The sequence below is a fragment of the Pongo abelii genome, chromosome 7, assembly GCF_028885655.2.
Source record: "Pongo abelii isolate AG06213 chromosome 7, NHGRI_mPonAbe1-v2.0_pri, whole genome shotgun sequence".
Classification (NCBI taxonomy): Eukaryota; Metazoa; Chordata; class Mammalia; order Primates; family Hominidae; genus Pongo; species Pongo abelii.
In genome coordinates this window covers 159,234,800-159,261,870 of record NC_071992.2, presented here as the reverse complement: position 1 = coordinate 159,261,870, position 27,071 = coordinate 159,234,800, and the positions used below count along the sequence as shown (strand labels likewise).

Here is a 27,071-nt window from a genome sequence, read left to right as displayed (position 1 = left end):
TGCCAGTGCCTCGCAGGGACCATGCCGGTCCTAGGTGCTGAAATGGTACCTCTCCCAGGGAAGGTGCCAGCCCTGCCTGTGGGCACCACCAGCCAGGCCTGGGAACAGGTTTGTTTCTCTTGGGCCTTAGAAACCTAGGGCCCCAGTCCAGTCCTTGCTGGGAACAAGCTGTGACCCAAGGTGGAAGGGTTTCTCCATCCACGAAACTGCTCCCTAGATTGCCCCCCTGGCAGTGCAGGAAAGAGAGATCTGGAAAGGATGAGGGGCCTGTGTGGAGGGGCAGAGCCGGCCTCCAGCCCTGGACCCTGGCCCGGCCCATGGACACTAGGTGTACCCTGGGAGGGGTGGCTGGTAGCCAGGGTCCCAGGGGATGACCTAAGACTGGGGCAGGGCCAGGCGTGGCCCGGGGAAGCAGGTGAAAGAGACCTTGCCTGGGATTGTAGCGCCATGTGTAAAGGTGACTCGGGCACTAGAAGGAGGAGTGGGGAGGCCTGGGTGTAAGGGAAGGGCCCAGGCCCAGAGGCCCGGCCCAGCTGTGGCTCCCGCTTGCTGGGTGATGCCGGGCAAGGCCAGGCCCTTGCTGTCCATTTGAGGCCCCATCTGTGCAGGTGAGGGGCTGAGAGGAGCAGGGAAGCCTCTAGAAAGACACCACGCACTCAGCCGCTCAGCTCAGGGCAGCCACCTGCCCCTGTGGGAGAAAGAGACAGAAAAGGGGCCTGGCACCTGGGCCCCAGTGCCCTTTCCCGACACCCACCTGCTCACCAGGTGATGGCCACACACCCTTCCCTGCTTAGACAGCTCCACCCAGGTTGGTCCTCCCTCAGCTTCTCAGCCCCAGACCCTCAGCCTCTGCATCGTCACACCCCTGCTGTGGGTCCCACAGAGGCAGCAATTGTCTGTTCCCGCTGCCCACTGGTCTGCAGGCCCTGGGACCTGGGCCCTGTCTTTCTCCTCTCTTGGTCTCCGTTATACCCAAAGTGCCTTGCATACGGCTGGTCCTTATAAAATGTTGAAGAATGAATGAAAGAATGAGTAAGTGAATGAATGGAGTGCCTTAAGGCAGAGGGATGCATTTTGGAAACCCTGGGGTGTGGCTGGGATTCTGGCTTGCCCAGGTGACAGCCTGAAGGTGAAGAAGCCCCTCCCTGTGCCCTGGGGCTTCCTAGCTCCTCCAGCCCAGACAGCTCCTCCAGCCCAGACAGCTCCTCCAGCCCAGGCAGCTCCTCCAGCCCGTGGCCCCGCCTTGTCCACTGGGCACCTACTCAGCCAGCTCCTCCAGCCCAGGGCCCTGCCTTGTCCACCGGGCACCTACTCAGCCAGCTCCTCCAGCCCAGGGCCCTGCCTTGTCCACCGGGCACCTACTCAGCCAGCTCCTCCAGCCCGCAGCCCTGCCTTGTCCACCGGGCACCTACTCAGCCAGCTCCTCCAGCCCAGGGCCCTGCCTTGTCCACCGGGCACCTACTCAGCCAGCTCCTCCAGCCCAGGGCCCTGCCTTGTCCACCGGGCACCTACTCAGCCAGCTCCTCCAGCCCGCGGCTCTGCCTTGTCCACCGGGCACCTACTCAGCCAGCTCCTCCAGCCCAGGGCCCTGCCTTGTCCACCGGGCACCTACTCAGCCAGCTCCTCCAGCCCAGGGCCCCGCCTTGTCCACCGGGCACCCATTCAGCAAGGACAGGGCCCAGGGCTGGGCAGGTGGAAGCCTGGAGTACGGTGCTGTGCAGCCCTAAGCCAGGCGCTTCCCTCTCTGAGCCGCCACACCCTTGTGTGATCCTAGGGGCCCAGCACAAGGTAGAGGGGGCAGAAGGTGGGGGAAGGCGCATGAGCAAGGAACTTCTGCTCCAGACAGAAGCCTGGGCTTGTCCCCGTGACGGGTTTCCTGGTTCAGGGAGCAGCGGGCAAGGCTAAGGGGGTGGGGCGGTGGTTTTCCCTGCCCCAGGCCCCTTCGTCGCCTCTCCCAGGTGTCATTTCTACTGCCAATACCCTGATGGTACCAACCAGGCCCAGGGCGCCAGCTCCAGGGGCTGAGTGGGAGGGGTGGAGTGGGGGAGGGCCCAGACTCTAGAGAACAGAGGAGGAAGGAGCGGGGAAAGGCTGGTGGTGATAGTGAGAAGTGCTTGAGACCCCACCAGGTTCTGCCCCACTCAGGGGGCATCCCCGCACTTGCCTGGAGCTCTCTGGCCCTCACATCCTCACCAGTGAACGAGCACTGGGCAGGGACTGACATGAGGGGCCACAGTGTCTCCTCTCCGCATTCCAACTCCTGGCTCCGAGGCTCTAGTCAGGTCACTGCCTACAAGAAACCCTCCCTGACTGCACTGTCCCCATAAGCTCAGCTGTCCAACGGCTCCTGGCATCAGAAGCACCCACTTTCTCCTGAAAGTGAACTGTGCAGGGCTGCTGTTCATGCTTTTGCTAGGACCACCCGGGATGGGGAGCTCATCCTCGTGGGTAGCCCTGCCAGGTCAGAGGCCCTCCTCCCACAGAACTGGAACCCTGCTCCGGCTCCCATGCCTGGCAGGGACGCAGCCACAGTGACGCCTGAGGGGTCCCACGGGGGTGAGCCAGGTGTGCAGGGCCCTCCTCCAGCCCCAGGTGTGGGGAGCACACTCCCCCGTGGCCCCACACTCAGACCCCACTCTCAGGCCACCTGACATCCTGGACCCTCCAGCTCCACCAGGCCCAGCAGGAATTCCAAACCTGTTTTTCCAGCAGCTCTCATGCCCCTGGCCACAGTGAGTCACCCTCCCCACCTGCCATGCCCACCGAGTCACCACCCTGTCACCAAGCCCTGAGCTCTGCTTCCCAAGGCCCCTGGAAGCACCTTCCCCCAAGCTGCCCATGCCTCTCACTGTGACCCATGGACACAGAGCCTTGGAGCTGGAGGAAACCTCTCTCTGGGTGGGGGCCTGGACCTTTGGGTCACCTGCCTTGGCAAGTGAGACTTCACACGTCCCCACCAAGCTCCAGCCAGGGCCAGGCACCAGATGCAAATGTGGGGCTGCCCCAGGGGGCTCCTGCGCGCACCCCTCCTGGTTTCCAAAGGCACCACCAGATAACCCCTCCTGTAGGTGGATCCTCCAGGCCCCGGCACTGTGTCAGGGAGAGCCCGGCCAGGAACATTCGCAGGAGATATTTGCTGGGATCCCCGGCATCGGAGACGTGGGGCTCAGCAAGGGAGAGATGCCAGGAGGAAAGGCCAGAGGGTCTGTCTCAAGCCCAGGCCTGACTGGCCCCAGTACCCACGGTGCTCCAAGAGCCTCAGCCCAGCCCAGGACCACCCTCCCTGGAACTGGCCCTGCCCTTCCCTGGGCCTGTTGTTGTCTGTTCATCAGCCATGTGGCAGCGGCGGCAGGAGGCTGGGCCCAGGGCTGACCTCCATCTGTGCCCCTGCTCCCACTCACCTTCAGCCTGGCCAGGGCAGGGGCAAAGCAAGTCTGTGGGCCCCTCCACACCACTCAGGTGGGTGCTGCCCAGCACAGGCGAGTGGCAGAGCGCACTGGGCTGAGCAGGTGGATGGGGGCCCCAAGAGGTGGGCTCCTGCGCTAGGCGGTGGGTGCTCAGAGACCCCGTCTCCAGGGAAAGAAAGTCCCTCCTGTGAGTATAAAGAGGGTGAAGGTGGGGACTGGCCTCCACTCAACGGGCAGCAGACCAAGAACCTGCTTTGAGGCCCTGGGTGCTGGGGCCCAGCCCCAAGGAGTTCACGGTTTTGGGGAGACTGGAGCCAGGACACCTAGAGCAATAGTTACAAAGTGGCTGGGATGGCGCTGCCCCCAACGTAGCAGGAGGGGCCTGGAGAGCGGGGGAAGGAATCCCACGGAGAGGGCTCCTGGGGCCCTGCAGGGTGGGAGGTAGGGCTGGTAGAGACCAGGAGGGCTCAGTCTCTCCCCGCACAACGAAGGGTGGAGTTGCTGCCTCCACAGCCCGGGCCTTCCGCCCACAGGGCTCCCCAGGCAACTTCGAGGACCGGGTCCTCACAGTCCTCACTCTGTCCAGTGCTCACCTCACTGCTGCCCCAGCTGCCCTCCCTGCCTCGGAGTGGCCTCTGCCTCTGCCTCTGCCTCTGCCTCACACACCCCATCAGCCCACAGCCGCCCCAAGCCCTCGCAGCTCAAGGACCTTCCGCATCCCGGGCAGCAACCCTGAGCCCAGGGCCAGGAGGGTAGGACCAGCGCCTGCTCTTCCTCCCTCCCCCGCCCTGGGCACCCACGGGCACCCACAGGGCACCTGGCACAGGCTGCAACTCTATTGAGGGAACTATGGGGGGAATGCAGGGACAAAGACACAGGATGGTGATGGATGGTGGGGGGTGGGGGGCGGAGGGTAGCGGGTGGCAGGTCAGAGACAAAGTGATGCAGGAACAGACAGCAGCGAGAGAACAAGACCCACAGAAACAGAGAAGTGAAAGCAGGAGAGATGGAGGCGCAGCGGCAGGAACAGCAGGGCCAGGAAGCCACTGGGCCCCGTTGCGGAGGGCAGACCTCTGCCTCGGGGGCGGGCAGCAGGTGCAGTGCCCAGCGACAGCCAGGCTGGTGGGTGTGGGCCAGGCAGGGTGGGGCAGGTGCCCGTCCTGGGCTGACGCTTACACAGAGCCCTGCGGAATGCCGCTGGCTGGCGGACTGCCCACCCCCGCCCAGCCCGTGCCTATAAGGCCTCAGCAATGCAGGAGCCTGCACTGCTCCCAGACGACATCAGAGATGAGGACAGTATTGCTGCTCCTTGCAGCCCTGGCCGTGGCTACAGGGCCAGGTGAGGGGCTGGGCCAAGGGGACGGGCGGGTGGGCGGCTCTGGCCTGTGTGGTCACCAAATACTGGGAGCCTGGAGCTGACGACCTCTAGGCACAGAGAACCCCGATACTGTGGGTGCTAGACTCTTCAAATTTAAAACAACATGGAGCCCGAATCTTAACGAGTGTCAGATTTACAATGTTTCAGAATCTGAGGATCTTAGAACTGACTCCTGGAGTCACGGACCCCGAGAGAGTGGAGCAGGGGGTTTTCTTGAGATGCTTCTCACTGGGAGGGCGGCCATCTAGTCCCTGCCACCAGCCCCCTCCCCCGGTCCCCAGGTCTCCCCCAGCACAGCCCAGGCCAGCCCAAAGGCTACCAAGCCCTTCCTGTCATAGGCTCAGAGCAGCCAAGCTGGCCGCCCCTGGGGCCTTAGCTCAGTCAGGCCCTCAGAAACATAGCCATCTCCTCCAGGGACAACCCCTGGGGTGGGGACAACAGCCAGTGTCCTCTCGGCAGTCGCAGAGCTCCCTGAGGCCTTGGAGGAAAGGCTTGCAACACACCCTAGACAGGGGCAGGGCAGGACACCTCTTCCAAGCCGGCCCAGGCTGGAGCACATGTCCTCTGAGGCTGCATTCAGGGCACAAGCCCTGCCAGGACCCAGGGCCCGGGTTGGGGGCCTAGGGCAAGGGCAGCAGGGCCTCTGTCCAGGAGGGGTCTCTGCGGGTGGGGGAGGCCTCTGTTGGGCCTGCTGAGCCCGATTCCCTCCCCGCCAGCCCTTGCCCTGCGCTGCCACGTGTGCACCAGCTCCAGCAACTGCAAGCAGCCTGCGGTCTGCCCGGCCAGCTCTCGCTTCTGCAAGACCATGAACACAGGTGAGTAGCATCTGTCCAGGTGTCCCTGGGGCTGGGGGGACATCCCTGGCTGCTGTGGGTGCTGGCTGGGAGGTTGTGGGGAGGTGGGGGGCAGAGGCGGCTGCCGGGCCTGACCACACTCACCTGTGCGCAGTGGAGCCTCTGAAGGGGAATCTGGTGAAGAAGGACTGTGCGGAGTCGTGCACACCCAACTACACCCTGCAAGGCCAGGTCAGCAGCGGCACCGGCTCCATCCAGTGCTGCCAGGAGGACCTGTGCAATGAGAAGCTGCACAACGCTGCACCCACCCGCACCACCCTCGCCCACAGTGCCCTCAGCCTGGGGCTGGCCCTGAGCCTCCTGGCCATCGTCTTAGCCCCCAGCCTGTGACCCTCCCCCCAGGGAAGGCCCCTCATGCCTTTCCTTCCCTTTCTCTGGGGATTCCACGCCTCTCTTCCCCAGCCGCAACGGGGGTGCCAGGAGCCCCAGACTGAGGGCTTCCCCGAAAGTCTGGGACCAGGTCCACTTGGGCATGGAATGCTGATGACTTGGAGCAGGCCCCACAGACCCCACAGAGGATGAAGCCCCACCACAGAGGATGCAACCCCCAGCTGCATGGAGGGTGGAGGACAGAAGTCCTGTGGATCCCCGGATTTCACACTCCTTCTGTTTTGTTGCCGTTTATTTTTGTACTCAAATCTCTACATGGAGATAAATGATTTAAACCAGTGTGGTTGTGTCTGTGCTATTTTGGGACGGAGGAGGCGAGGGGCTGATATCAGGCCACACAGGTACCCTGAGCCTCCAGCACATGTCCCCTGGGGCCAGTCATGGGGTGACGCCTGAAGTGGCACCGTCCGTCCCCACCCTGGGAGGGGCAGGCTGCACAGATGCCTCCCCACCGCCCCAGAGGTGGAGGGCACTCCTGGGGTAAGGCCTGAGTAGGAGCACAGGGTAAGAGGGCTCGCAGGCCCCTCCCACACATAGCACCTAGGGGAGAAGGAACCTCTCAGCCTTTCATCCCGGGTCATGTCCCTGAGACTGGTGTTCAGGAGCCTCCAGAGAGGCCAGCTTGGGATACCCCAGGCCCAACCCCAGCTTTGGAGCCAAGTAGGCACTGACTACCTACAGCCATCGCCAAGACAAGTCCAGCTGCCCAGGGAAAGTTTAGCCACCGCCCAGGAAAAGTCCCATGGACCCCATCCATGGGAACCCAGCAGCCCCTTGGCCAGACCTCACCAGGGTGAAGCTAGACTGGGCGGGGAGTATGACGCAGGGAATATGGGCCAGATGAGGTCGCCCAGAGGCAAGGAGGGTTCCACAACCACTGCGTGGGTTCTGGCTGTATTTCGGGGATGAGGCTGTGACTTGCAGTGAGAAGAGGCCCCCAGCAGATGCTCCAGCAAGGGGCCCTTCCCCTTCTGGAGAGGGCCAGAGGCTCCCGCAGGCTGACCACACGTCCCCGGCATGGGAAGTCTCAGGCCTCACCCGGGTCACAGCAGAGCTCTGCCTTCCCCTAGGGCAGCTCCCTCACAGGCCTGGCCTGGAAATTCCATGGTGGCAGAGCCCCCTCTGGCCGTGGCCAGCAGACGGTGACGTAGCATGGGTGGCCGCTGGTGAGGGGTCAGTGGTGCTCCCTGGCCCTGGGTCCAGGCACTCAGCTCTTTGTCCCACGCACCATGAGACCAGCACCATCACCACCCCCAGTTTCAGCTGAGAGCCTGGGGGCGAGTGGGGTGCTGGATGGTTACTGGAGGTGAAGCGTGATTTGGAGAGGCCTGCTCTTAACGCCTGTCCATCCTGCCTCCCCTGGGACCCAGGGCCACTGTGCAACCCCATCCTGGAGGGCTGCCTGCCCAGCCAAGGCACTGCGACCCAGGACTGGGTCTGGGTGAGCTTCACTGTCTCCGCCTTGGGATCCCCTTTCTCTACACCCAAGCCCCATCTCCCCAGGGTGGCCAAGGTGGGTCACTCCTTGCCCTGACTGAGAGACCTTAGGCGAAGCACTCCACCTCTGGGAGCCTCCATTTTCCTCTACTGGGCACCCACCTGGTGCAGCCAGCACCCCATATGCTGCCTGTGACTGTAAATGGTGGCCCTGGCCTCCTGCAAACCCTCAGCCCTCCTCCCAGCCACTGCAGGACTGCAGGCATTTCCCGTTTCCCCTCATGGGCTCCTGGGGCCCCAGACCCCACCTAGTGCTCCTGCCCTTGGCTGGAACTGGGGGTGGTGATGGTGCTGGTCTCATGGTGCGTGGGACAAAGAGCTGAGTGCCTGGACCCAGGGCCAGGGAGCACCACTGACCCCTCACCAGCTGCCACCCATGCTACACCACTGTCTGCTGGCCGGGGCCGGAGGGGGCTTGGCCACCATGAGTTTTCCAGGCCAGGCCTGCGAGGGAGCTGCCCTGGGGGAAGGCAGAGCTCTGCTCCGACCTGGGTGAGGCCTGAGACTTCACCTGCCGAGGGCGTGGGGTCAGCCTGCGGGAACCTCTGGCCCTCTCCAGAAGGGGAAGGGCTCCTTGCTGGGGCATCTGCCGGGGGCCTCATCTCACTCCATGTCACAGCCTCATCCCCGAAATACAACCAGAACCCAGGCAGTGGGCGCGGAACCCTCCCTGCCTCTGGGCGACCTCATCTGGCCCATACTCCCTGAGTCATGCTCCCCGCCCCCTCCAGTCCAGCTTCACCCTGGTGAGGTCTGGCCAAGGGGCTGCTGGGTTCCCATGGATGGGGGTGGGCCCAGGCAGTTGGACTTGCCCTGGGTGGTGGCTGTGGGTAGTCAGTGTCCCCATGGCTCCGAGGCTGGGGTTGGGCCTTGGGTGTTCCAAGCCAGCCTCTCTGGAGGCTCTTGAACCCCAGTCTCAGGGACATGACCCAGGGCGAAGGGGTGAGGGGGCCCCTTCTCCCCTGAGTGCTGGCATGCGGGAGGGGCCTGCAAGCGCTCCTGGAGGTCTGAGTACGAGCGCCCCCTGGTGGCCACCAGAGAGCCGGGAGCTGGGGCTCCTGCACAGGCAAAATCAGCCCCCGCCAAGGCCGGTGCCGCTCATGGCCCCATCTGTGTCCTTTTCCACTCCACTCTGGACAGGTGGCCTGAGGCCTGCCAAGCGCCCAGGGCAGGGTGTGCGAAGGCACCTGGGCATGGGAGTCGGGCAGAGAGCAGAGGGGTAGGAGTGCCCAGGCCAAAGACCCACCCATCCCCACTTCCGTGTGGGGAAACTAAGGCTGGGCAAGGGAAAGTGACTCCTGCCACTTCACGGCAGGCTGGCTGCAGGAATCCTCATCCAGGGCCCAGGGAACGGGAGTGCTCTGTGCCCAGTGCAGCCTAGAGGCAGGCGGGAATGCCACCTCCCCCTCCACTCCCACCCCTGAAAGTCTGGAAACGGGGGCTGTGGCCACCAAACTCTAGGAATGAAGGAGGAGGGAGTTCTGCTGACAGGTCAGGGAAGACTGCAAAGCAGCGGTGGGTACAGGGACAATGAAGGCAGCATGGGTGAGGCTGCATGCGGGCCCTGGACAAAGGCCCAGAAGTGGAAGCGAACCTGCAGGATCCAGAGAGGGCTAGGCTGCCCATGTGGCTGCAGTGGGGCCTGGGAGCTGGCAGGACTCCCGACCAAGCCCAAGGACAGTCACAGCTCATATAACCCATCACTGCCCTCTGCCCTGCACCTCCAAGGGTCCCCAGCTCAGTCTCCCAGCCTCCAGGCTGCTTCTCCGTGACCCTGCTGGACAGCTCCTCAACTGTCCTGGACACAACCTGACCCCAGCCCCAGCCACAGCCAAGACCCTGTCAGGCATCATCAACCCCACACAGGGCCTGCAACCTTGTAGGTGTGGACAGCGCAGCTGGCCAGAGGGGGCCGACAGCCCTGCCCCCATGTCCCTGGTGCCCCTGAAGGAGGAGCTCCCTCTGCCAGAGCCCAAGCTCGGAACTTGCAGGGAGATGTCTTAGGCACAGGATTGAGGGGTGGGGCCCCGAGGCACAGCCACTGAGGTTCCGCCAGCACCCAGGGTGGGGCCCCAAGGCACAGGCACTGAGGTTCGGCCAGCACCCAGGGGTGGGGCACTGACCCTGTCATGGGGTGCATGGCTGACTCTCCTGGCCCATCACCAGGATGCAATTTTCTCTATGCCTTAAAAATGGAAATGCTAAAAGCAGTCAAAGCACAATGTCCAGACAGAGGGCAGCTCTCAGGGAGACTATACAAAAGCAACTGACCAGGTCCTCTGAAAAGGGATCCTCCCTCCACCTGCTCTGAACTTCTGCTCTCCTCACCGTCCAGTCGGGCCTGAGCTCCCACCCGGCCCCCTCTGGCCAGCTGCGCTGTCCACACCTACAAGGTTGCAGGCCCTGAGTGGGGCTGATGACGCCTGACAGCGTCTTGGCTGAAAGGCCAGGTGGGAGAAAGGAAGGAGCATTATTCGGTCAGATCAGGGGGGCCCAAGAGCCTCCCTTAACGCCCAGTCTCGACAGCCAGATCCCACAGAGGGCTCGAGGGGCAGCCCCAGCCGCCCACTCCACTGGCCAGCCCCCAGCTCAGGAGCAGCTAGCTTTGGTTTGCAAGAGGTCCTTTCTCTGGTCCTGCTGTGGACAAGCCAGACTGGGGAGGGTTGTTGAGGTCGTCCTCCTGGAGGGGCATTCTCAAACATTGCTCTCATTGATTTTTCTCTATCTTCTTTTTCTACCTCACTTTTTTTTTTTTTTTGCTTTTATTTTTGCTATTTTCTTCATTTTTCTTACCTTGGGTTTGATTTGCTCTTTTTGTTCTAGTTTCTGAGGGTGAAAGTTTAGGTGGTTTTTTTTGGAGAATTTTCTTCTCTTCCAAAAGAAGTTTTAGTCCTTTTTTTTCTAAAAGAAGCATTAGTGCAAAATTTCCCTCCAGGGCCCACTTCAGCTGCATCCTTTGACTTTGATGAATTGTGTTTGCATTTTCATTCAGTTGGAAATATTTTCTGATTTCCTTTTTGGTTTCTCCTTTGACCTATAAGTTGTTTACAAATATGTTATTACTCAGTTTCTAAACATTTGATGATCTTTTAGATATATTTCTGTTATTGATTTCTAATTTAGCTCCATTGTAGTCCAAGCAAATAATCTGCATGATTTTAATCCGTATAAATTTACTGAGATTTGTTCTATGGCCCAGAATACAGTCTGCCTTGGAGGACATTATTGGTAAATAAAGGTATGTTCCCCTTCTGTGAGGTGGAGTGTCCTACAAACATCAGGTTGGTCATGTTGACCGGTAATGTGATCCACATCTTCATCCTTACAGATTTTTTGTCTATTTTTATCAGTTCTTGAAAGAGGAGTGTTGAAATCTCTGTTGTGGATTTTCTTTTTCTCCTTTCAGTTCTATCAGATGTTGTTTGTTTTGCTTTGTGTATTTTGAAGCTTAATTGTTAGGTGCATACATATTTAGAATTGCTAAGTCCTCTTCATGAACTTATCAATTTATCATTTGGTAATGTCCCTCTTTTTAAATTTTTTTTCTTTCTTTCTAGTAGAGATAGTGTTTTGCTGTTTTGCCCTGGCTGGTCTCAAACTCCTGGCCTCAAGCAATCCTCCCACCTCAGCCTCCCAAAGTGCTGGGATTGCAGGTGAGAGCCACTACACCTGGCCAGTAATGCTCCTCTTTATTTCTGATTATAGTCTTTGCTTTAAACCTACTTTGATATTGATGTAGTCATGCCTGCATTCTTTTAATTGGTGTTAGCATAGTACATCTCTCTCCATCTTTTTACTTTTATCTTATTTGTGTTTTTACATGTCTAGTGAGTTTCTCACTGACAGCATATACTTGGCTGTTTCTATTTTTATCCAATCTGACAACCTCTGTTTTTAATTGAGATGTTTTTGTTTGTTTTTGAGGCAGAGTCTCGCGCACTCTGTCACCCAGGCTGGAGTGCAGTGGCACCATCTCAGCTCACTGCAACCTCTGCCTCCCAGGTTCAAGCAATTCACCTGCCTCAGCCTCCCAAGTAGCTGGGATTACAGGCACCCACCACCATGCCCAGCTAATTTTTGTATTTTTTAGTAGAGAGGGAGTTTCACCATGTTGGCCAGGCTTGTCTGGAACTCCTGACTTCAAGTGATCCACCTGCCTCAGCCTTTCAAAGTGTTGGGATTACAGGTTAGGATTACAGGTGTGAGCCACCCTGCTCGGCCTAATTGAAGTGTTTAGAGGACATAGTGTTATTATTGCTGTGGCTGGGCTTAAATATATGTCATCTTGCTATTTGTTTTCTATTTGTCTCATTGTTTTTTCCTTTCTCCTTTTCTGCAGTCTCTGTAACATGTGCTTTTATAAATAATTCTGTATCATCACCTTTGTTGATTTATTAACTACAGTGCTTTGACTTTTGCTTTGTCTTTTTTTAGCGACACTTTAGTGTCTTAGCATACACCTTTGACTTACTAGTCTACCTCCAAGAAATAGTAGGCCACTTCACATAGAGTAGAATAAATCTACAACAGCGAACTTCCATTGTCCCTCTCCTGGTCTATTTGTATTACTTTTTTTTTTTAAATTTATTTGACACAGGGTCTTGCTCTATCACCCAGGCTTCAGTGCAGTAGTGTGATCACAGCTCACTGCAACCTCCACCTCCTGGGTTCAAGTGATTCTCCCACCTCAGCCTCCTGGGTGCAACCACAGGTGTGCCCTACCACACCCAGCTAATTTTTTGTATATTTTTTTTTTTAGGGACGAGGTCTCCCTACGTTGCCCAGCCAAGCCTGGTCTTGAACTCCTGGGCTCAAGCGATCCACTCGCCTCAGCCTCCCAAAGTGCTGGGATTACAGGCGTGAGCCGCGGTGCCCAGCCTGTACTACTATTATCATACAATTTACTTCTACATTGGCTATACATTTGCTATAAATTCCTTAATACATTGTTATATTTTTGCTTTAGGTAATCAACTATCTTTTAACTTGATTCAAAAATAAGAAAAAAATTACCTTCTATTTCCTATTTCTGGTGTCATTTATTCCTTTGTGCAGATCCGTATTTCTGCCTGAAGAACTTCCTTTAACACAAAAGTCCCCAACCCCTGGGTCACAGATCGGTTAGGAACCACGCCACACAGCAGGAGGCGAGCGGCTGGCGGGCGGGCAAGGGAAGTTTCATCTGTATTAATTCATTGTGGTCTGAGGCTGAAGCCCGCGACACACTCTGGTTCTGACCTATGCGTTCCTTTCACGCCTCTTATCCCACCAGAGTGTGAGCTCCATGGGGTGGGAATATTCTGGAACGTCTGCTGGTTTTATTCTTTGCCCTCTCCCCAACTAGGACCTGGCACAGGAGGGTGCGCATTCCCTCTCGGCAAACAGAACCACCAACTGGCCTAGTTTGTTGGGGACCGAAGGATTTCCTGGAACCAGAGCCCGCTTGCCCAGCCTGCATGGTGTATTCTGCACCTCAGGACCGCAAAAATGTTTTAAAGAAAAAAATGAGTTTTAGGGTCGAAGAAAAGGTTTTATTTTTCGTTCTCACATTGGAAAAAATGAAAACTTTCGGATCCATGAAATTTTATTACATTTTGCCAAAAACAGAACCAATAATGTAAGTATTCAAAGTTATGTAAAGATAATTATTTAATATTAACATTATGATGGTGAGAGGGACCACGGAGCAAGGGGCTGCCTTGCAGACCTGTCTTCCAGCTTTGCTACAGGGACCAGAAGCGGTGGCTAAGCGCAGGCGAGGCAGGCGGAGGCCATGGGCAGCGAGGCCGGCGCGCCAAAGGGCGCCAGTTCCGGAGCTGCTGGGCCTGGGCTGGAGGAGCGCGGAGCTCGGGCCGCAAGGCTGGTGCCGGCCGACAAACGAAGCGGCGCGGGCGGGTGGGCGGAGGCGGCTGCGGGGAAGGCTGGGCTGCCGCGGGACGCGGTGAAGATAGCTTGCGGAGTGTCCGGGCGGAACACGTGGGTCTGACTGTGTGGCTGCCTCTGTGTCGCAGATCCAGATGCCTGGACTGGCCTCGGGGTCCCAGCGCTTGCCCGGCGAGCCGGCGGCCCGGGGGCGGGTCCGGGACGGGGCCTGCGGTGAATTCGGCTCGGCGGGTGCCCAGGAGGCGGGGAAGGGGCGGGGCCTGCGGTGAGCTCGGCTTAGTGAGTGGCCCAGGAGGCGGGGCAGGGGCGGGGCCTGCGGTGAGCTCGGCTTAGTGAGTGGCCCAGGAGGCGGGGCAGGGGCGGGGCCTGCGGTGAGCTCGGCTTAGTGAGTAGCCCAGGAGGCGGGGAAGGGGCGGGGCCTGCGGTGAATTCGGCTCGGCGAGTGCCCAGGAGGCGGGGAAGGGGCGGGGCCTGCGGTGAGCTCGGCTTAGTGAGTAGCCCAGGAGGCGGGGCAGGGGCGGGGCCTGCGGTGAGCTCGGCTTAGTGAGTAGCCCAGGAGGCGGGGCAGGGGAGGGGCCTGCGGTGAGCTCGGCTCGGTGCGTTGCTCAGGAGGTGGGGCCGGGGCAGGCTTGGGGCGGGGCCTGCGGTGAGCTCGTGCGGGGCGGGCTGTTCCGGGGGCGGGACTGGGCTGGGCCTGCGGTGAGCATCCGGCGATGCGGCACGGGTGCTGCGGGACACACAGACACGCCTACGATTAGACCCAGGCAGGCACCTACCGGCGAGCGGCCGCGGGTGACTCCCAGACGCGGCGGTACCTCACGGTGGTGAAGGTCACAGGTGAGGTCACCCTGATAGTCCCGCTCGCGCAGAGAACCCTCCCCTCGACCTGGGACCGCAGTGTTTGGGGCGGAGCTCTCCGTGAGGGGGTTGGGAAGCTCGCAGCCGCAGCCGTGGCCTGACTTTGGCCTTTGGCATCCTAGGGTTGGCCTGGGCAGATGTGTCCTGAGAGACGAATTTGTTGTTCTCGGGAAGGCTAAGTTTAATTTAGTCCTCCAGGACGGAGACCGAGGGCCGAGTATCCCCGCGGGGGTAGGAGAGCCGTAATCCAACCCCCACCTCCCCGCTGTAAACCTCTTTCCAGAGAGGGCATTCCCGTTCCAAACACCAGACCCAGCCTGGGAAATGCTTCTTCTTGTCTGGCCCAAGTGCCCTCCTGGGAGGGGCTCAAAATGCATTCCCCCCAAGCTGGGCACAGCTCATCCCTGCTGGGGAGCTTCTGCAGTGGCCGAGGACTAAGACAACCCTAACCAGGGCTCTGGAGGTCTTCTGGAAGAAGGAACCCCAGGTAGGGACACCCCAGGAGCAGAGGGGAGGGGAACAGCGAGAAGAGACCCAGCCCTTGGGCCCAGTCCTGACATGGCCAGCCATCCGGCCCCCAGAGCTGCAGACCACCTCCCATAGGACCTCTGCACCAACCATCCCCTCCCCTGGGTAAAATCCTTGTTTAGGCCTGGTATTTAAGGCCCCTCTGTCCACCCCTACTCTTTCTCTAGCACTGCCCCTCATCCTCCCCCCATCTCTCCTCCATCCGGCATTACAGGCTGTTTTGAGCTTTTGCAGGTGCTGGTCTCTGATTGAAATGTCCTGATCTCTTCTCCCTTCTTGTCCCATCCCAAGTGTCTCCTCCAGGAGACCTTCCCTGACACCCACTGAGTTAGGTGGCCCCTCTGCCCACCATCATCCCTGCCCAGGCCCCCGTGGGTCCTTCAGGCCCAGTACTGACCACCTGTCTTTGCCACCTGCTGTGCAGGGCTGCAGCACTCCCAGTAGACCAGGAGCTCCGGGAGGCAAGGCCGGCCCCACGTCCTCTGCGCACCACCCTGAGTTGGATCCGGGGCTAGCTGCTGTTCACCTCCCCACTCCCACGCTGCCCTCCTGCCTGCAGCCATGACGCCCCTGCTCACCCTGATCCTGGTGGTCCTCACGGGCTTACCTCTGGGTAAGATGGACAAAGGACAGAGGGATGGGCAGACCCACTTTGAGGGCAGGTGGGCTGAAAGTAGGGAAGGAGGCCAGAATTCCCAGCGACCACCCCTCCTTCTAGCCCCCTGCCCTGGGGAAGGTGACGGGCTGGGGGCCTGATGGGCTGGAGGAGGGGCCTCTCATGTTGTGTGACCCCCCTTCCCTTCCCACCCACCTGCCAACCCCAGCCCAGGCCTTGGACTGCCACGTGTGTGCCTACAACGGAGACAACTGCTTCAACCCCATGCGCTGCCCGGCTATGGTTGCCTACTGCATGACCACGCGCACCTGTGAGTCTGGGGGCCCTGCATGGCCCTGCCTGGGGAGCACGAAGGGGAGGTTCTGCCCTGCCCCTGAGCATGCGGAGGTCCAGAGGAAGGAGGCTCTCTTGTCCCCAGATCCTGTCTGGGAGCTCCAGGCTGAGGGGCCCTGCCCTGATGGCCTTGGATGCTAGGGTGGGGCCAGCTGGGCCCCCTGCCCCTCTTAGCGGAGCTGACTCACCGCCCCGCCCCTCTGCAGACTACACCCCTACCAGGATGAAGGTCAGTAAGTCCTGCGTACCCCGCTGCTTCGAGACTGTGTACGATGGCTACTCCAAGCACGCGTCCACCACCTCCTGCTGCCAGTACGACCTCTGCAACGGCGCCGGCCTTGCCACCCCAGCCACCCTGGCCCTGTCCCCCATCCTCCTGGCCACCCTCTGGGGTCTTCTGTAAAACCCCCGAGGCAGACCCACTCAAGAACAAAGCTCTCGAGACACACTGCTGCACCCTCGCACCCAGCTCACCCTGCCTCACCCTCCACCCTCCCTACGACCTCCTCAGCCATGCCCAGGGTCAGGACTGTGGGCAAGAAGACATCTGACCTCCCCCAACCACCACACAACCTCACTTCGAGGCCTTGACCTTTCGATGCTGTGTGGGATCCCAAAAGTGTCCGGCTTTGGTGGGCTGCTCAGCCCCTCGCCTGTCCAGGGCTATTTATGGGAAGGGCCCAGTCAGGCAGGGAGCACTGAGCAGATGGGAGCTGTGGCCAAGCCCACCTTCTGGGAAGCCCTAGGAGAGGCCCCTGCCTCAGTCTGCCCCGGGTGTGCTGGGGCAGGGGGAAGAGGAGGAATGCCCCCAGGTGGGGTGGTGGGGAGACTCTTAGGAGGAAAGGCTCTTCCAGGCCTAGGAAGGCTGTCACGCTTCCTACTAAGGCCAGGAGCTGCCAGGGCCGGTGCAGGATCAGGGCTGTGGGAGGAAGGCCTTTGGCACCGGCCCCTGTGCTAGGAAGTCTGCCAGGTCCACGTTGGAGCCACCCCCTGCAGACTTCCTAGCACAGGGTCTAGCAAGGGGTGTGTGTCCTCTCAGTCAAACCCCTTGACGTTTCCCACCCCCTCACGGGGAGGGCGCTGGGCCTGAGGCTGGCAGGACCTAGGGCCGTGCTATATTTGGTGGGTCCTGGACGCTGACCCGGCCGGCGCTAATCTGGGCAGGGAGGGAAAGGGGCAGGGCAGGTCCCCAACCACAGCAGGACCTTGCCGAGCAAGGCAAAAGACGCAGGACTGGGGGATGCGCCCACAGGCTGGGGGTTGGGAGCAGCCAGGGGCTGGCGCGGGCTTGGGCGTGGGAAGGCGGAGCATGCCACCCTCTCATGGCAGTGCGGGGGCGGGGGTGGGGAGGGCGGGGTGGGGAAGGCGGAGACCCAGACCCTCCCCCGCAGCGGGATGCGCACAGTGAGTGGGTCCCTCTGTCACCTTCCACCTGGGACTGCGCCCACTGGGAGGGCAGGGTGGAAGCCCCAGCTGGGTGTGTGGACTCCCAGGGACCCCACCCCAGGCCTGTGAAGCAGGGGTCAGTCCAACACCCACCAATCCGTCCCCGACGCAGGTAGCCCAGGGAGCGCCTGCCCCCGCTGCGAATGGGGCCTTCGGGAGCATGAGACCTTTTGGTGCCAGCGGTCACGCTGCACCTGAGGCCCCCACCTGACCAGTGCTCCCAGCTCTGGTGTCCTGGGAAACCCTTCAAGCCATCCCACGTGGGCCGGATGGTGACATGTCCATGCAGTGGCATTGTCCCAGCCCCAAAGTGTGGCCCTGGTCAGGGGAGCCCCTGCTGGAAATTGCATCCCCAGAGCTTTGATGCAGGACCCCTGCGGGATCAGGGAATGAGAGTCTTCACCCCAGGGGTCTCCTTGTAGTGAGTCTATATGCAGGCCTGCGTTCAGCTCCTGGGGCTGGGGCTGAATGCCCAGCCTCAGTCTCCTAAGAACATGAGGGCGGGAGGGGGGCAGAGTCTTGCTGAGGGCACACCCAGTTTCCGTTGGAGGAGGGCAGTGCCAGTCTCCTGCAAAGGGGCCTTGGGTGGGAACGGGCCCGGAGTGGGAGGAATGGGCATCATACTGGGCTCAGAGCTGGGAAGGAGTTGCTGCCAGCACAGGGTGGGCCTGGACTCCCCTCGCCCCTACCCCCAGTGGTTGTGGCTGTAGCACTGAGCCTGGAGAGCAGGCCCGGGGTGGCTGGGAGGCTGCCAGGTGCCTTCCAGAGCTCCCAAGGGCCCCCACCTGCAAGTGCCAGCCTCAGGGCAGTGCCCAAATGAGGCCCTCTCAAGTCAAGTCAAGTTATCATGCAGCCAGCGATGCCTTGGGATGCTCACTGGGAGGGAGGCGGCTTTGGGCTCCTAAGTCCTTGGGAGAGGCTGGAAGCAGTCACTGCGCGGCTTGCGCAAGCCCATTGTCGGGTTGGGTGGCTTCCTCAGCCAGGGCTGGGAGGGGCTCCAGGATCAGGTCCTCCCTGTGTCACGTCTCAGTGGGGTGATGGGGAGGAGCCCTGGCCACCCATGGCTCAGGGGCAGCTGAGAACAAGGATCTGCTGGAGCTGGAAGTGCCGTGGTGTTGACGGGTGGGGTGGGCAGCTTCTCACACCTGCCTTCTGCCTCCATCTGTCCACCTTTCCCCCACCCTGACCTGTCCCAGCCCCACACATGGTTCTGCCTGGCTGGCCTGCCCTTGGCACCTGGCGTAGAGCACACAGAAGGCACTCAGCTAATGCTGGGCAGGCCCACTCATGGGGAGTGCGTGGCTGTGCGGCACCAGGGAACCGGCACAGCAGCGCCGGCAGAAATCACAGCAGTAAACTCGTCCGGGTTGTGTGCATCAAGGTGGCAGTGGATGTGGGTCCCCCCACTGCACTGTGGCCCTGAGCACTGTATAGCAGCCCGGCAATAGGAGCCGTTATCTTGCCCCTTTGACAGAGGAGGAAACTGAGGCACAGGGAGGTGAAGTAGCTGCCCCACACTAGTGCCTCCTCGCTCACTCACCACCCCCTGCACCACAGTGCAGCCGCTTCTCCCACCAGCTGGGGTTCCTTGGACCCCCAAGCCTGGGAAGGGGGAGGTGAGTTTACAAAATGGAAAGCTTAAAAGGAGAAAAGTGGAACCAGAGGTTTGAGGAGCCCTGAGTGGTAGAGTAAGGCCTCCAGCGCTGCCTCTGGGTGCAGGGCAGAGTGGCAGAGGAGACGGGGAGAGGCACCGGGCACCATGGGGGCCCAGTTCCCACTTGGGGGATCTCCCTGGCAGAACCCAGGGTCCCCTTCATGGGGGTAGATGCCCAGGGCTAGCCGTTGCCACTGTCTGTGTGGACCTGAGTCCTGGACGTGCCCGAGTGACTCAGGAGTGGCTGGTTGGGTGGGCTCTGGCACCCTAGGATGTTATACACTCTGGGAACTGGACAGGAGTGGTTGCTTGGGCAGGCTCTGGCACCCTAGGATGTTATACATTCTGGGAACTGGACAGGAGTGGCTGCTTGGGCAGGCTCTGGCACCCTAGGATGTTATACATTCTGGGAACTGGACAGGAGTGGCTGCTTGGTGGGCTCTGGCACCCTAGGATATTATACATTCTGGGAACTGGACAGGAGTGGCTGCTTGATGGGCTCTGGCACCCTAGGATGTTATACATTCTGGGAACTGGACAGGAGTGGCTGCTTGGGCAGGGTCTGGCACCCTAGGATGTTATACATTCTGGGAACTGCAATCAGCCACTAAAGAAGTCGGAGCTGCAGGCGGTGACCCTGGGGTGGGACCTGGGGACATGGCTGGGTCGGCATGGGGACACCCGGCTCCAGCAGGAGCTCTGGTCTGTCCTGGGGTCTTTGGGGGCAGGGCTGCGGCCCTGGGCAGGCTTCCTCCAGGTGGAGGTCCTGGGGAAGTGGGGAAGCCAGGCCGGCTGCCGCCTCCCCCACTATGTAGCGTCTGATTCGTCATCTCCCATGAAGGCGATTTGGTTCATAATTCCGAAACTCTGAAAAAGGTCAAAAGAAGCAGAGAGGCCCTCGGTGGATATGCCGAGCTTTTCTGCCGGTGCTTTGTCTCACTACTCTGGGTGGTCTGCTCTCCTCTTCAAGCCTCAGCTCACGGGGAGGGCCTGAATCTGCCAGCCCCTCTCAGGATATCCTTCCCTCTGGGCCCTCCCCAGCCTTAAGGAGCTTCCCAGGCAGAAGGGTGGACACAGCCACCTGGGCAGCCCGAGAGACACACGGGGGTCCTGCCTGTGGACAGCCCTGCCAGCTTCCGCCCAGCCCTGAGCTTCATTTGCATCTTGAGGAGTAAGGGGTGGTGAAATGGGAATGCTGGTCCAGCTCAGCTGGTCGTGGGCATAAGTGCCCGCTGAATGGATGGCGTCTCTCCCTCCTGTCTTATGTCCTGGGGTCCAGGTGCTTCCCAGGGCCATGCCCCTGCTGCTAATGCTTGCCCTAACCCTTACCCTAACCAGCGTCCAGCGTCCAGCGTCGTCTCACCGAGCCGTGAATAAATCAACAGATTCACATTGTCTGCGCTTCTCTCCAGCCCCACTGCCTCGGCCTGAGCTCCGGCCTCACCTTTCCAGCCTGGCTGGGCTGGCACTTCAGGCTCCATGCAGCCACTCTCCTGCCTACCCTACCTGGTCCAGGCCCTGGGCTTTTCTTGCCTCCAGGCCTGACCTGTCCTTGGAGCCAGGCACAGGGAGGGAGACAGGCAGGGCTCTTGGGGCTTGCTGAGAATTGCTCCCAGTTCCGTGGGAGAGAGGCCACCCCCCCAGCACCCCCTGAGGGGCAGACAAGCCCCTGGGGAAGTCTGGGGGTGTGGGGTAAGGGAGGCGGGAAACCCCTAGGACCCCATCCCACCATCTCTGACCTCTCTGGCTACCTGGTTCCTGACCCCAGCTTCTCAACTGCCCCAGGAAGGAGGGTCTGGATCTGCCAGCCCCTCTCTCAGGATCTCCCTCCTCCTGGGCCCACCTCCCAGCCATAAGGAGCCCCCTAGACAAAGGGGTGGACAGAAGCTGTGTGGGCAGCCCGAGACACACACAGGGGTCCCCGGGTTGGCAGGGCTGACTGGCTACGGACAGGCCCTTTGGGGCCCCAGCCCCTGGCCAGCCTTTGGAGGAACAGCCGATGGCTCCTGCTCTCCAGAGTGTCCCTTCTGGGCTCTTACCTTATCCTTGGGGTCCCTTTTAGTACCAAGGGCCTTTCTGTCCCCCCTGCCCCTCTGCACAGATCCTGGGGCGTTAGTCACAGTGTGACAATGGCCGTGATTCCCTGTACGGATGACGGAGAGGTGGCTCACAACCATGCTATGCTCCCTCTGTGTTCTCCCAGCCCTGGTGGGGTCAGGATGCGAAAGCTCTGGCTTATTTGGAAGAGGTCTTGTCATCGAACTCACTCTAGGGTGGGAGTACAGGTGAAGGCCTCTGGCTTCCACCCAGCCCTGAGCTTCATGTGCATTTTGAGGCGTAAGGGGTGGGCTGGTGGCTGGTGCCCGAGACCCTCCTTCCCACCAGACCCTCCTTCCCACCAGATCTTCCTTCCCAGCCGCTGAGGGAGACCGGCCTGTGGCTGTCACCTGCCTGGTGCCAGGCCATTTTATGAGATCCTCAATCCTGTCAGCCAGAGCTATCCCTACTTTATGGACAAGGAGAGATAGCTCATGAGATTATACAGGCCCGCTCAGAGGCCTAACCAGCAAGCTTTGGGGCCAGGTTGGCCCCTACCGCCTGGACCCCAGCCCGGCTCCTTGGCTGAGCCCAGCTGCCCGGTGACTCAGACCTGCAGAGTCTGCTGAGTGGGCGAGGGCCAGGGCGGGGTGCCAGCAGGTATAAGGCAGCCAGCCAGGGCGCCGACAGCCCGACCTCACCAGAAGAACATGCAGCTCCACACTGGGCTCCTGCTGGCCGCCGTCCTGAGCCTGCAGCTGGGTGAGTCCAGGGGCTGGGGCCACCTCCTGCTCAGGGCCCCCATCACTCAGCCCAACCGCTGTCCCTCCAGCCCTGGGCTGTGACTGCCCACCTCGGGAGAACCCATTCCTGTCCCCCCACCATCTGCCAGGTGCAGCTTTCCTCTGAAAGCCTCCTGTGATCCTGCAGGCCATCCAGCTCAGCCCCAGTCCCCACACTGGCCCCCACACTTCTCAGGGTGCACAGCCCTTGGCTCAAACCCCCCTCTTCCTCTGCCCAGCCCCCAGACCTCTCCAGTCCACCGTGACACCCCTCACACACGCACCTTCGTGCACGCGCACACACACACTCTGAATTTGCCCCCCTCCAGCCTTCTTGGGCCTGGCCTCCCAGCTGGCTTGTCTCCTGGGGCCACCCTCCCGGGACTCCCTCCTCCCTCTTGCCTGGGAAAACCAAGTCCCTCTGCTCTCCCATCCCCAGTTCCTGCTCCCGGGTCCTCTCCTCAGCTCCCTGCTTTCCTGGGTGATTTTACCCCCTCCCCATCCCCCAACCCTTGACCCCCACAGTGCCCACGTCTGCTACGGCTGGCCCTGTCCCCCCAGCTTCAGATCCCTTGGCCCAGGGCCTTCCTGAGGGCTCCAAGGGGATGACCCCTCAAGCACAGCGTGCACACCTGGCCTTGGCATCCCCCAGCAGAGCCTGAGTGTCTTCTCTTGGCAGCGCATCTCCACCCCCACCCTGAGGTCTCAACAAAACCAGCTGGCCCCTTGATCTGCTGGCTGCCTACACCTCCAAGCCCAAGCAGCCCAGCCCCCCAGGGGCCAAGCCTCTGCGTCCCTGGCTGTGGGTTGAACGACCTGGGCAGCCCCTGCCTCCCAGGCCCTGAATGAGCAGGGGGTAGAGCGTCGGTGAGTCCCTGTTGTTGGCTCAGGTGTCTCTTACACCCCTCCAGTCTCCATCCCCAGGGGCGCCCTCCTGGCCTATGAGAGGCTAAGCTACTGACCCTGAGGACTGCCCCAGGGTCATGAGGGCAGACCAGCTCTGTGCTGAAGGTCCGAGACACACAGGGGCCTGGGGACTCAACTTAACCTGGAGAAAGCCTTTATAACCACCAGGACTGGCCAGGCAGTCAGGTGGCCATCCAGGCCAGGGACGGCACATCACAGGAGCCCCTGCCTGGGTGCCCAGTGCCCACGGACTCCCCTCTGACCCAGAGGCCCTTCCCTGCACCAGGGGTCCTGGAGCCCTTCCTTCTGCTGCAATCCCACCTGCCTCTTGAGGAACAAGCCCCAAGCTGCCTCACTGCTCTTCCCGTTGGAGGACTGGGGAGCCTCTCTCAGGGGCACCCGCATCCCCTGTCATTGATCGGTGTCTGCTGTCTGCCATGCATGGACAGCACAATCGCCCCGAGGGGCCAGCCTGCTTCAGAGCCAGCACGGGGGTCCCCAGTGGGACAGACCTGCCCCCAGCCATGCAGCTGCACCCAGAGCCCATCCCACCATCCTGTTTGTCCTCCATTATTCCTGCCCCCTCCCCCTCCTACCCCACCTCCCTCCTCCTCTCTTTTCCTCCTCCCTCCTTCCCTTCCTTCCTTCCTCTCGTCCTCCCTCTCTTCCTCTCTCCTCTTCTCCCCCCAATCTCCTCTCTCTCCCGTGTGTCAGGCGCCAGACTGAACACCGTCCCTGTGTCCTCACCGTCACCATCGAGCAGCCTTTCCGGTTTGGAGCTAAAACTTTATCTGCTTCCCTCAGGATCTCATTGCTGAAAATCAAAAACCCTCTGATAAGGGACAGAATTATTATTTTTCTTGATAAGCCAACCTGCAACCACCCCCGGAATTCATTCATTCATTCATTCATTCATTCTTTCTGCAAGCCTCTCCTGGGGCTCATTAGGTGCAGGGGAGGGAGCACTGAGGAATGGGTAGAACGCCCTGCTCAGCCTCAGAGGCCCTCATGCTTGGGTGGGGGTGAGGAGGGAGCCCTGAGCACAATCACTTGGAGCAGGGACACTGATGCCAGCTGGGGCAGGATGCTGCAGCTCACGGTGGGTGTGTCAAAGTTGGAACCATTCACTCTGCCCTGGAAACCAAGGAGGCCTTCCTGGAGGGGGTGGCATTTGCACCAGGGCTTGTTTTGCCCAGAGGGCAGAAGGAACAGTAAATTCAAAGCCAGGGAGGCTTTGGGAGGGTGGGCATGTGTAGGGGACAGGCAGGAGCTGGTTCTCTCCACGGCACCCTTGGGCACCCATATCCTCACCTCTTCCTTCTGGTGCCCCATCCTCCTGCCCACCTTCCCTGCTGCCCCCAACCCCAGCCAGCTGTGGCCTGTGGCTGCCAGTGTTGAGTAGAGCATGTCTGGCTTATTGGCTGTCACTAGGTTGGATGTGACAGCCAAGGGGAGCTTCAAGCCACTTTGGTGGGAAGGCAGAGAGGGGCTTGGAGGCAGCTGTCATCACCTTTCTTTCTCGAAGGTGGGGTCTCAGCTTGCTCTCCGGGGCTGGTAGAGGGGTCAAAGCTGATGGCAGAGGCCTGCCCTGGCCAGAACTTCCCATCTGTGTCACCTTCTCCGTGGTGCCTCGATGGAGGATTCCGCCCACAGGACCCAGGGGTGACCAGAGGACTCTGGCCAGTGGCAGGGGCCTGGTGTGCACTGAGGTCTGAGGTCAGCTCAGTGCTGGTGCATACAGAGCCACGCTGCCAGGAACCTGGGCTTGGAGCTGGCACTGACCGGGGCTGACTCCAGCCCTTCTCCACCTTTGGCAACAGTGAGGCGGGGGCAGCCCAGCAGAGATGGGATAGGGCAGGCATGGGCTCCAGTGTCCTGAGGCTGGGCTGCCTGGGGAACCACTCAAGAGGAAGCCAGGGCCTGTGCCTGGTGCCTGTGACAGAGCAGCCCTCACATCCTTATGGTCACACCGTTGGCCTTGTCAGCCTGCAGGCTCCTATGCAGAGAGAGCAGGCCCGGGGCCAGCAGGTGTTAGGGACTCTTTACCCAGTCCTGGGTGTGTGAACCAGGGGTGAGGACAGGGAGGGAGGGAGTTTGAGGCTGAGAAATGGACGGAGGTGGCCAGGGAGGAGAGGACAGAGTCAGGGATGAAGAGGAGCAGAGAGCAGGCAGGGAAGCCCTTGGGGGTGCCCAGGAGAGCTAGCGGGCCTCGGGAGTGGGGCAGTGCCCAAAGCAGAGAGCAGGACTGCTGGGCAGACCCACAGCAGTGCCGGCGGAAGAACAGTGTCTCCCGAGCACGGGCCGTCCTCCTGGATGAAGCGAGGCAGAGCTCGCCACTCCCTGCTGCTGCTTGGGCGCCGCCACTGTAGCGGGATATTTTAAGGAATCAGAGAGACCGAGGGGTTGAGGAGGATATTTATTATTTAGGTGCACCAGCCCAGTCGGGTTGACATCCAAAGGACTGAGCCCTGAACAAAGAGTTAAGTTACCTTTTAAGCATTTCGTGGGGCGGGGGGGAGATCTGTGCAGGGGGAAGCATGTTACAGAAGCGAGAAACAAAGACAGTTATTCAATTAATTGAGACATGCATTACATCGTTTCTTACTTTTGAAGGAAAAACATGTTTTACGACTTGAGTTTATCTGTCTGTGACCTTGCAGCTGCACAACTAGAGAAACAGGGTCTCCACAACGCCTGGGAAAGGAGGAGAGAGAAGGCTCACTAGCCACAGAGAAACACGCAGTGAATTTTTAAAGGACTCCAGTTCTTTCTCTTTCTCAGAGGGAATTGGGTTTTCTTACATACAACTGAGTTTTGGTTTACACATTCTTGTTTTGTTTTTTTTGTTTGTTTGTTTTTGTTTTTGTTTTTGTTTTTGAGATGGAGTCTTGCTCTGTCGCCCAGGCTCGAATGCAGTGGCGCGATCTCGGCTCACTGAAACCTCTGCCTCCCAGGTTCGAGCAATTCTCCTGCCTCAGCCTCCTGAGTAGCTGGGATTACAGGCACACACCACAATGCCCAGCTAATGTTTTTGTATTTTTGGTAGAGATGGGGTTTCACCATATTGGCCAGGCTGGTCTTGAACTTCTGACCTCAAGTGATCCACCCACCTCGGCCTCCCAAAGTGCTGGGATTACAGGCGTGAGCCACCGCGCCCGGCCTACACATTCTTTAATTTCTTTTAATTCCTGTTCCACCACATCCTGGTCGCCCTTGCCCTGGGCTCCCTGTGGAGGCAGGAATGGCCCCATCATCGCAGCCACCAGAATCTGGTCCCGGGGGTCTAAAGGGTCCCACTCAGTACCCAGAGGCAAAAGTGGGCATGGCCAGAAAGCACGTCTCAGAGCCCCTCCACCTCCTCCACACCCCCTACCCTGGGACCCCAAATAGCCCAGGCTGCTGCATCCCCACTGCCCTGGGACATCGCACTGCAAGCCAGGGCTGCCTGGCCCCACCCTTGCCCAAGGCTCCTTCCTGGGCAAGGATGCAACCAGCTGGCTCCAGCTGCAGGGCTGCCAGGCACCTCAAGGTGAGGGACAGGGGCCCAGCTCCTGAGAAGGCTGGATCACAGGGTCGGGACACTGGCCGCTGAGAAGGGGCATGGGCTGCTGGGTGGAGGTGAGTGCGTGCCGTCACTGCAGAAGGTGGCCCACACCTGCCTCCCGTCAGTTTGTGTCCTGTCTGTCCCCATGTCCGCAGCTGCAGCCGAAGCCATATGGTGTCACCAGTGCACAGGCTTTGGAGGGTGCTCCCATGGGTCCAGATGCCTGAGGGACTCCACCCACTGTGTCACCACTGCCACCCGTAAGTGGGAACAGCGGTGGGCTGGCCACACCCTTCTTGCCCAGGTGGGAAGATGTGGGCTCAGAGGGTGACAGAGCCTGATCCAGGCACCCAGTAAGTCAGAAGCATAGCGGGGAGTGTCTGCCAGCGAAGCCCAGGGAAGGGTATGAGCAAAGGGCCACGTTTGCCCCAGGAGGGCCCATATGCTTCATGTACCTGGGGCGTCTGACCCTCAGCTCAGTGGCAGATGGGGCAGCAGGGTCTGGGCAAACCAGAGCCTCAGGGAGCTCCATGGTTTCTCTCCTGCCTACTCAGGGGTCCTCAGCAACACCGAGGATTTGCCTCTGGTCACCAAGATGTGCCACATAGGCTGCCCCGATATCCCCAGCCTGGGCCTGGGCCCGTACGTATCCATCGCTTGCTGCCAGACCAGCCTCTGCAACCATGACTGACGGCTGCCCTCCTCCAGGCCCCCGGACACTCAGCCCCTACGGCCCCCACAGCCTGGTGCCAGGGCTCACGGCCGCCCCTCCCTCGAGCCTGGCCAGCCCACATCTCCGGGCCTCTGCAGCCACCGTCCAGCACCACTTGTCCTAGGGAAGTCCTGCGTGGAGTCTTGCCTAAATCTGCTGCCGTCCAAGCCTGGGGCCCATCGTGCCTGCCACCCCTTCAGGTCCCGACCTCCCCACAATAAAATGTGATTGGATCACGTGGCACAA

At 60.4% G+C, this 27,071-nt stretch overlaps 3 protein-coding genes across 5 annotated transcripts; all 3 read left to right on the top strand.

Annotated features, from left to right (window-relative positions):
- The first annotated feature begins 4,649 nt into the window (after window positions 1-4,649).
- On the top strand, window positions 4,650-6,308 carry LY6D (lymphocyte antigen 6 family member D). Its single transcript, XM_002833111.5, has 3 exons — window positions 4,650-4,746; window positions 5,502-5,600; window positions 5,734-6,308. Exons 1-3 carry the CDS (start codon window positions 4,695-4,697, stop codon window positions 5,967-5,969), a joined length of 387 nt encoding a protein of 128 aa, XP_002833157.2. The 5' UTR covers window positions 4,650-4,694; the 3' UTR covers window positions 5,970-6,308.
- Window positions 6,309-14,029: 7,721 nt separating this feature from the next.
- Window positions 14,030-20,239, top strand: LYNX1 (Ly6/neurotoxin 1). Of its 2 annotated transcripts, none has more exons than XM_002819501.6 (4): window positions 14,030-14,246; window positions 15,220-15,408; window positions 15,620-15,721; window positions 15,951-20,239. In XM_002819501.6, exons 2-4 carry the CDS (start codon window positions 15,357-15,359, stop codon window positions 16,145-16,147), a joined length of 351 nt encoding a protein of 116 aa, XP_002819547.3. In that variant the 5' UTR covers window positions 14,030-14,246; window positions 15,220-15,356; the 3' UTR covers window positions 16,148-20,239. The 2 variants fall into 2 exon arrangements, with proteins under 2 accessions (XP_002819547.3, XP_054374947.2); XM_054518972.2 differs by lacking the exon at window positions 14,030-14,246 and adding an exon at window positions 14,454-14,754.
- Window positions 20,240-20,339: 100 nt separating this feature from the next.
- Window positions 20,340-27,071, top strand: SLURP2 (secreted LY6/PLAUR domain containing 2). 2 transcript variants are annotated; one of them, XM_024251500.3, is made up of 3 exons: window positions 20,340-21,643; window positions 26,269-26,373; window positions 26,822-27,071. In XM_024251500.3, the coding sequence occupies exons 1-3, from the start codon at window positions 21,592-21,594 to the stop codon at window positions 26,947-26,949; spliced, it is 285 nt and encodes a 94-aa protein (XP_024107268.1). In that variant the 5' UTR covers window positions 20,340-21,591; the 3' UTR covers window positions 26,950-27,071. The 2 variants fall into 2 exon arrangements, with proteins under 2 accessions (XP_024107268.1, XP_002819548.1); XM_002819502.3 differs by having other exon boundaries at window positions 26,668-27,071.